Consider the following 9,844-nt stretch of genomic DNA (forward strand, 5'->3'; position numbering starts at 1 on the left):
CTAAAATAATGCACATAATAAAAGTAATTATAATTAAATAATGTATCTTTAATATATGTACTATACTATTTTTAAATATCAATATACGATATTCCCTCCTAAAGAATTTAACAGATGCAATTTAAAAACTAAAATGTGATTGACAGTTCTGACAACCTATCATTCTATACGTTAATAAGCAATGGAATTCTTCAAAGTAAATAGAATTTCAAGTTTATACTGTAGAGAAATTTACAATTTGTAGCCATTACAAATATAGAAAAGGTAGATTGTAATCATAAAACTAATGTATTGTTAAATCATTGTTGCCAACTATAAATTCTGAAAAGTACGCTGAGGAACAAAAGATATACATGCATACATACATATATATATATATATATATATATATATATGTAGTTTCAGGGTGTGACTATCTATCTTAAGAATAATCAATGGTTTACAGCCCAGAAGGGCTTTCAGTTTCTACGTTTCACGGACTTTTTCGTTTGTGCATTCTCCTGTTGTAGATCTTGCGGTAGCAAAATTGATTCGAGACGCAGATATATTTAATTTTGGAATAGAATTAATCTGAAAAAGAATAAAACGGGAACAGAAGTGAAATCTTGAATACGCAATATCTAAGTGACGCCGGCCAGCTTAAGCCTTGGAGTCTTAAAATCTCCAAAGGCCCACAGGCATACGCGAGACTAAGGTAAGAGTCCCACGAGACATTCTTAACAATAATATATATATATATATATATATTTTTTTATAAATGATACATGAAATTCCGTGACATCTTTTGTTCAAAGTTCTACAGATTGGTACGCAGTAATATTTAATAATATTACAATGTTAACCTCAAATATTCATAAAAATCTTTCAATAAAGTGGGAGTCAGTATAGTCAGTCAATAACTAATAACATATCATGAAAGAACTGTGAAATTTAAACCCTTTTTAATGTGATTGGAAATTTTTGTTTTAATGCACATTAATCTTAATTTTCTGCATTATTTTGTATATGATAATAATTCACAAAACATTCAAAAGTATACGTGTTATATACAGTATATATAGTTCTATATTAATGTGCAGCTTTATTGCATTGATGTAGAACTAAATTTCAAATATTATTTTATTTATAATTTACAAATTACAAACATTTTACATTACTGACATATATATATATATACACACACACACATATATATATATGTATATATTTCATGTTATATATTCATAATTATTAGGTATTACATTTAACGCCAAAATCTGTAATAAATTCGTTGCGCAAAATTTTCTTCTTATTGTTTTTTAATATCGTTTTGAATTCTAGTTGTTTAAACAAATTTTAAAAACGACTTCCCATTTATTAAGTTCTAAAAAGAAATATATTGGTTTAAATATGAATTAATACTGTGTGGTTGCTTTATATAATAATAATTTATAAAATATGACATTGACATCAGTTAATAAACTCTGATTCAGCTTTTAAATATTATTACTTCAATCTGTAAATGCATTAGTGATATACTATTGAATTTTGGTGTATGTTTGCAAATATTAAATATTTTTATTTTATAGTATTTGTAGACAATTACTTTATAGTTAAAGAATTTATATTTATAAATATAGTTTAAATTTAATTAATTTCTTGCTTTCTTATTTGTAACATCTTTATTATTGTCATCAAATCTATAAATTATATTAATTTTCTTATTATTAATGACAGTCTGCTATACATTTATATTACATTTATATTATTTGGTATATAAACCATAAATGACATGATAGAAAGTTAAATGATTTTTGTTCTACATAGTTTCACTTACGTATGATGATAAATGTACAAATTCTTTAGTTTCTCTTTTCCTAAATTTTTCCTCTTCCCTTTGTTCTTTCTTTCTCCATGCCCAAAAGACATTCTTACAGGTTGAAAGTCCGTTCGTTATAGTTTCTAGTGCAGTACAAAACGGTTTGCGGTTTACCGGTATTTCTTAGTTTGTGTTGTGTTCGAGTTGAAAGTTTAAAACGTAAAATAAAAAGTTCGGGCAAGAAATCCTGAAAATTAACAGTATGTATTGTAAATGTGAAAAAGTTCAGTTTATGTATAAAGTACAAAAGTTGTTAGTAAAAAAAAGTTATCAACGTGATATAAAAAGTATGTTCGACACAATATGGATTGCTCGCGTTGTGCCTTCAAGAGCAAGTACTGCACAGGCTCTTATTGATACAGGTAAGCCCTGTGATGCTACTGATGCAGATTTTTCAGTGCTACATTTGGTCGGTTCGGCTAAAAAATTCACTTCTCAAGTAAGGGGAATTAACAATTTCTTTAAGCAGTGGTCCCATTTTTTGTCAAATCATTATTGTATATATTATAAAAAAAGAATAACTTTTTTACAGGTTAGAATAATTCATCATGTCAGACTCTGGTTCAGAAAGTTCCTCTTCGGAGGGTTATGATGGAAGGAGAGATCGTGTTGCATCTGCTGACAATGTGGCATCACCAAACTTCTCACACCATTCGTCTGTATCTGGACGTAAATCTAGAGCAAGTTCTATATCTTCAAGAGAGAAGTCACCTGGATCTATTATATCAGAAAGAGATTTAAAATCCCCAAGATATACACCAATATCTCCAAAATCTCAAAGATCTGGTTTAGCATCTCCTAGTGAAATGGGTTCTCCAAGATCAACTCGTAGTTTATCAAAATCACCACCTGCTTCGCCAAAATCATATCACTCAGGAAACAATTCTTTGGATTCACCAAGAACTGATCGCAGTTTATCTCATTCTCCTATGCAAGATGAGAGATCATGCCCATCTAGTCCCCATGATTCTAAATCTTTACATCTAGAAGATACAGAACGTAAACAGTTTGAACTGGAAGTAGATGCACAAAGATCTGGAGACAATTCCCTTAAATCATATTCCTATAAAAATAGTGAATCGAGACAAAGTTCACCAAAATCACCAAGGTCTGGACGTAGCTCAGCAAAATCATTAATGTCTGGAAGAAGTTCTCCAAAATCAGGTCCAGCATCTCCTATGGATGATCAAGAGTCAGAAAAGCATTCACCACCTCATTCTCTACCACAACATACAAAAACTTCATTTAATGAATTGGACGGGGAACAAATTTCAGATGGAGATATCGAAGATGAACCTGAATCAATAACTAAATCAAAACCTACTCCAATTACACATGGTGAAGATTTATCAGATGTTTCTGATCTAGAAAGTATAGATGGAGTTGATGGTACTACTGAGCATGAATCAATACTCAAAGAAAATCAACAAAATGAAGAGAAACGTATGAGTAATGATAAAATAGAAAAAGAAGATAAACATGCACCAGTTGGATTAACAGAAGAAAGCGAACAACTAGATTTTGAAGCTGATGGTCAATGGAAAGATGAACGTGATGAAGGTAAATAATCCAAAAATTATAATTTAAAATAAATACTATTAAAAATTAAAAACTATTTTTAGGTGAAGCAGAAGGACCAATTATTAAAGAATGTAAAGACAAAGATGATAAAGATGGAAAAGACAAAGATAAAGATAAATTAAAATCAAAAGAAGGTGGTGATGCTAATGATAAGGAAGAGGGAGAAGAGGATGGGGAAAAAGTAGAATCTGAATTAGAAGAAGGAGAGCTTAGTGATGGTGATGATGTTCGACCAGAAGAAACAGAACCAAGACCTGTTTGTCGCTTTTATAACCGAGGACAATGCACATGGGGAGTTAGTTGTAGATTTTTACATCCAGGTGTAACTGACAAGGGAAACTATACAATGTTTGACATGGTACGACCAATGGCATACCCACCACATGCAGCTACTCCACACGAATTCAGGCCGCATATTGAAAGGCCAAATATGGTGCGACCATTACCTGGATATGGAGCACCATCACATACACCAAAAGTGGAAGATCTTCCTGCTGAATCAGCGTGGGAACGTGGATTACGACATGCTAAAGAAGTAAGTTTTTATTACATACTTTGTAAGGTATCCTATTTGAAACAAATTGCATCATTACTTTTCGTAGTTATAATGATATAAAAAACATCTTGTATGTAATTTTCGTAAGCTTTCTTATTTCCAGTAACTAAATTTTCAGTAACCACAAGTATACTTTTTACAAATTTTTAAATTTTAAGCATACAGAAGATTTACATTTTCTTTAATACGCTTTTATGACTTCTGAGACTAAGTTTCCATGGCAAAAAAAAATAATCTATAAATGTAAGAAGGACATTAACTATATTGAGAGCTCAGAAAAAAGTGATATTAGGAAAATTATTGTTTTTACAGTTTTTCCCCTTTTTTTGACTCAGCAGCCTTGAAGAAAGATCTTGGTTGGTTTAGCTTACAGAAAACTAAAATTAAACTAAACAAAAAACTAAACTAGAACTAAAACTATTGCTTATTGTCTTTTGTTCTTGCATATCTCTGACCCCTTCTTCCTTTCTCTATCCAACATCCTCAGTCATTCTGTCCCTCCTTTTGATATCTTATTGCTTAAAATCTCAATTCTTACACTTCTTTTCCAATTTCAATTCCACATCATATTATTTCACTGCCATGGAAAAAATACTTTTGAGTAAAATGCTTTACAAAATAAACGGAAGTTTTATATGTTATACGATATTTTTATAAGAAATATTTCTATTCTTATCTACTTTTTTACACAGATGATGCGCAAAGCAAATAAACGCAAAGAATCAGATATGGACTTCGAAGAAAAGAAGATGAATTTAAGTTTAGGACAAGATGAATTAGATAGAGAAGCAGGATATTATGTAAGAGCAGCTAGTCCAGAACCACCTGTTGAAAGATGGCCTCCTAGAGAAGCACCTAGAAGAATACCACCACCAAGGCTTACACCAGAAAGATATATTGATGATCCTGATACTTATTATGCACCACCAGCAGCACCACCAGAATATTACAGGTAATATTTATTATTAAAGTCAAAAAGCAAATTAGAAGTATTTGTTATGTATTTTTCAAATTTTTAAAACAAATATTCGAATACCGCATTTTCTTTCAAGGAGAGTACATTATAAAGCAGACTCTCGAGTCACTGCTGAATATAGGGAACGTATCGATTATCACGCAATTCCTCGTGGAACACCTCATTCTGTTTCTCCACCACCACATACTAGAGAAAGAGAGAGAGAGAGAGAACGTGAGCGTGAACGCGACAGGGAACGAGAATATTACGAGAAATATGAGAAGAAACATAAACGTCCATCAAGGGAAGTCATAGTAGAACGTATTCCACCGACGAAACCTTGGCGAGAGGAAGAACCACCACCAGAAGAAAGGAGTAGAGGAGATGAGTGGGCAGATCCTTGGATGCGCCGGAAATCTCCAAGTACGATACGTCGAAATACATCATCTCGACGATCACGAAGACAGTCGTATTCTTCAGGTTCTTCGTATACGTCCACAAGGTAACTTTTATTTTTAATTATAGAAATAATATAAAGGCTATAATTTTGATGTTACTAAATATACATTACAAAATTATTTAAATTATAATCTAATTTTTTAATTTTTTTTAATGTTTACACTAGAAAAATCCGTACAAACGTACTGTATGCTGTTTTTAGCTCTAGCCGTAGCTCAAGCCGCTCTAGCTACAGTTCTTACGACTCCCTATCCAGGTCCCGTTCACCATCCCCTCCCTCTAGAACCCGTGGTGCTGGCAAGGGGAAAGCAGTGGTGACATCGCCACCTCCTAATCCGCCAACGGTTGCAGCTGCTGCACCTCCGCGTGGTGCCATGTTAATGAATCCACCTGCACCTTCTCCTCGTCCACCTAAAGGTTCTATTTCCCCTACAACTGGTACGCTTCACCGACGTGCTGGTCTTAACCCACCTGCACCGAGTCCACTTTCTTCTCATCAACGTCATCACGAGAAGGCAAGAGACAAAGCAGCGATAGCTGCAGCTGCAGTAGCTAAAGTTATTAAAAGTCGATCGAGATCGAGGTAAAAATATAAAAATTCTATTTCATTACTGTAATAAAATTTAGACTTTGAGATCTTATATCGATAAAAACAACAAGATACAGCATGTGTATTACTAATATAAAAAAATATGTTTTCAGGTCATCACACAGTAGTTCAGGTTCAGAAAGCAGTGGTAGCAGTAGTGACTCTAGCGAGTCAAGTTATTCCTCTTCTTCCAGTGAAACACGTCGAAGGAAAGGCTCGACTCCACCAGTAACGCGAAAGGATTCCAAGGGTATCGATGCCTTAAAACTTAGTGGTACTAAACAACAAATCAAGCTTACATTAAAGCCACCAAACAACACTACGACAGTTAAAAAAGTTGACCGATCTACTTTAATGGCTGGAAAGAAAAGAGGTTTAGAATCACCACCGTTAATTGATAGTAAAGCAAGCGTTGCTGCAGCTGCAGCTAAAGCAGCAAAGAAAGCTAGTTCACGACGAGAAGAATTATTAAAGCAACTCAAAGCTGTGGAAGATGCAATTGCGCGTAAGAGATCAAAAGTTTAATAACGCAGTATACATTATTTGTCATTTTAAAAATATGTATGTATACATACATAGACACAAATATTTCTTAGATATATATAATTAGCTGCTACAAAGTAACATGCGATATGAAAATAAAATGAAAAATTCATATCAGGGCAAAAGCATTTCTAATTTCGCAAATTTTTCTAACCACAATGTCAATATTTAACTCCTTCTTTTGTCACCATGTAAACCAACATACAATGTTAAGTGTAGTACTGTGTCATTATAACTTCTTCATTATTGAAAATTTAAAAACTATTTGTGCTTCACTATACACGTACACATATGCCTGTACGCGAATGCATATGTAAAGACTTCAAGCCGTACTTTATTTCTAAGAATTGAATGATCAGATTCTTATAAGTAGGATAAAAATAAACAAGATATCGTTATAAACTGCCAAATACACGTAAATAAAAACAAACGTGTAATTTATTTGTATATGAATGAAGGATTCTGTTAAAATATACAATATATCTATGATCATAGCAGACCTACTATTTTTAAATGTATACAAACAAATTTGGTGATATTAAACGACAATAAAATGTCGCGCCAGTATAAATATTCTATAACCTCTTTTTTATCTTATAATAAATTAAGTTCATTATTGTCACTTTGTCATTATTGTTCATTCAGGCGGTTAATAGAATTAATTCATTATCTACAATATTTCAAGATCTATTACAAGATCTATTATTAAAAAGCGTGTCTATTTTATACAGCTATTTTTACGTTACATACAGAGTTGCAAAAATTATTAAAAAAGATTTCGTTATAAACCGGAATAAATAATGTAGTTAAAATATGGTTTTGTTATACATAAATTTACTAGACAAATTTGGCGATGTAAAGCAATTTTCTTCAAATTTATAGTGTAAATATAATAACCATAATACAACAAAGTTTGAATAATAAAATACATATGATGGTTTATTACAAACATTTTATCAATAAGACAAACAATAGTTTAGTAAATACAAATTACAAAATAAGATCACAAAACATGTCTATAACAGTAATTATGTATACTGCATAACAATGTCCTAATTAATTTAACAGTCCATGAGGAGATAAAAAAATTATTTTGTTTAATATTTCATATATAAATTAGTAAATTACAATAGATCGCAATACTTACATAACTGGTTTCTATTTTAAAAGGAAAATAGCAGCTTTAATTTGACAAAACCACTCCAGTAATAAATACAATTTATCCAAAGTTCAAAGTATGTACATTAAAATGCTATATATACAAGACTCATAGAGTACCATTTTACTAGCACTTTCTTCTATCAGATAAATTTAGACTTTATAACTATTAAATACCTGCACAAATTAAGAGAGATAAAACTATTATAGAAATATGTTAAATAAATGTAAGCATCTCAAGATACTACATTTTTACATTTAATCTATATAGATGTAAAAAGGTGATATAAGCTAGAAAGTTATTTGATCATTTTTATGTTCTGGAAGCAGATATCTCCGAATCTGATTGCCTATTAGTACCAATTGTATCGATATTATCCTGACTTGGGCGGATAGGAAATCCCATAAATCTATTGGTACCATTCAGCGTATTACGTCTCGATCTGATCGAGCTATTGTCATGGGTCTTTGTTTCATTGTATTTAAATAAACCATCACCGGGCGCGGGCAATGAGTTTTTTGGAGACTTAAACCACCATTGATAGGTAACATACCATGTTAAAATAGCGGCTACACCTCCAAGAAATTTTTCTATCATAATATGATAATAGAGCATTGTAGATATCAACATAGTATCCCAAAGTAATTGTTGCAATGTCATTGCAACGAAAAGACCTCTCAAATAAGGGGTAAGCGCTTTATGCGCCTTCTTTAAAAATTCCAAATCGGAATCAGAAAGATTTCGAAGTGGTCCGATATTGGGCTCGTTTGGTGTAACTCGCGAATGTTCTTCGCGCATAATTAAATCCTTTATACCTTCCCAGCCGACTAACGAAGAGCCTTCCTCGGCTAAAATCAAGCTTGAATATATAAGAATAAATGTATGCCCGGATATATCAAAACCACTCCAAAATTTACCAGATTGGAGACATTTTGCTTTTGTCTGTAATTGTATGTCCTTTGTACTAAGGCATCGACCATAATTTGTTTCGATATAATTAAACAATTTGATCCATAATAACCATGCAGTTGTGGCTAAACCCAACCTGGCAAGGTGTTTAAGTAAAACTGATCTACGACCACATCCAAGTGTGTGCGCGGTCAATGCAACCCACGGAACAGTTACGGTTAGTAACCATCCCCATCCCCACTTTACAAAATACTGGTTGAGAGCATTATCTGGACGCGAGAAATATGTCCTTGGCATAGTGATAAAATCTGCTACCAATGATACTACGAATATCGCGCCGCAATATATAGCTACCTTGAGCCTTGTATCGAACAGCAGAGATTTTTTGCAAACGTGTAAAAACATCGTTACAAGTATAAGACCTATAGAACTTGGGGCAGCTGTCGGCCGAGTTCCACCTCTGTCTTCTTGAGCCGAATTCGGACGAAAATTTAAACGGCTCGACCTTAAATTACTTGGTGACGAGCCGAACATCGTGGAGCTACCTGGCGAAGTGTGCATGCCTCTTCGTTTCTTCGTAGCCATCGTGCAATCAGTGCACAGAGGTTATCATACGTGCGTTATTGATATTTAGGATGTACATTACCGCATGATAAATTAATTTTCCTTTCACACAATCAAGGTTAGTTTCTAGCTGTTCCGTGACACGTTTCTTTCACATATAGTTAAAAATGCTTAATATACTTGATGTGCATGAATCAGTTGGATTACAGATTACAGATTATCAGTAGATATAGGATATTCGATACTCAAAATAGTGCTACGTAACTACGTATACTGTATATTTCTGACTAGACTGATTTGCTCTGTCATCCAATAGTCTTCCCCTCCCCTTCTCTGTACTTTGTACTTTTACTTGAAACGTTTTTGTTAAGAATGAATATTCCATGTGCTCGTTTATCGATCGTTTTGAATATTTGCGCCATCGATCGCTACGATCGATGATCGATGAGTGGCTCACTGATAAGGACCCACGTCTCACTGTAACTGATTTGATATGTATTATGTATACTACGGATACGAATTTGCCATAACCACGGGCCATAAGCTAACTGAATTGCATACTGTTGAGGCAAATTGAAAGAAATTTTAGATGCCAGCGTCGCCATCGTTCGACCTAAGTAATAGAGGAATATAGCGCGAAATTCCAAAAATGGAATTTATAAAGGATTAAA

General features: G+C 32.9%; 3 protein-coding genes across 8 annotated transcripts in view; 2 read left to right on the forward strand and 1 right to left on the reverse strand.

The window, feature by feature from the left end:
• The window catches only part of LOC139986491 (small ribosomal subunit protein eS10), a 30,439-nt gene that overhangs the window by 7,075 nt on the left and 13,520 nt on the right, over positions 1-9,844 (forward strand). The window lies entirely within an intron of this gene.
• LOC139986791 (uncharacterized) lies at positions 434-7,035 on the forward strand. Of its 6 annotated transcripts, none has more exons than XM_072002393.1 (8): positions 434-694; positions 1,905-2,297; positions 2,391-3,418; positions 3,481-3,974; positions 4,688-4,947; positions 5,048-5,452; positions 5,612-5,992; positions 6,112-7,035. In XM_072002393.1, exons 3-8 carry the CDS (start codon positions 2,407-2,409, stop codon positions 6,521-6,523), a joined length of 2,964 nt encoding a protein of 987 aa, XP_071858494.1. In that variant the 5' UTR covers positions 434-694; positions 1,905-2,297; positions 2,391-2,406; the 3' UTR covers positions 6,524-7,035. The 6 variants fall into 6 exon arrangements, with proteins under 6 accessions (XP_071858494.1, XP_071858493.1, XP_071858496.1 ...); XM_072002392.1 differs by having other exon boundaries at positions 1,917-2,297; XM_072002395.1 differs by having other exon boundaries at positions 1,917-2,220.
• Fitm (acyl-coenzyme A diphosphatase Fitm) lies at positions 7,454-9,757 on the reverse strand. Its single transcript, XM_072002402.1, has one exon. The coding sequence runs from the start codon at positions 9,192-9,194 to the stop codon at positions 8,013-8,015; it is 1,182 nt and encodes a 393-aa protein (XP_071858503.1). The 5' UTR covers positions 9,195-9,757; the 3' UTR covers positions 7,454-8,012.

The sequence above is a fragment of the Bombus fervidus genome, chromosome 4 (genome assembly GCF_041682495.2).
Source record: "Bombus fervidus isolate BK054 chromosome 4, iyBomFerv1, whole genome shotgun sequence".
NCBI lineage: Eukaryota > Metazoa > Arthropoda > Insecta > Hymenoptera > Apidae > Bombus > Bombus fervidus.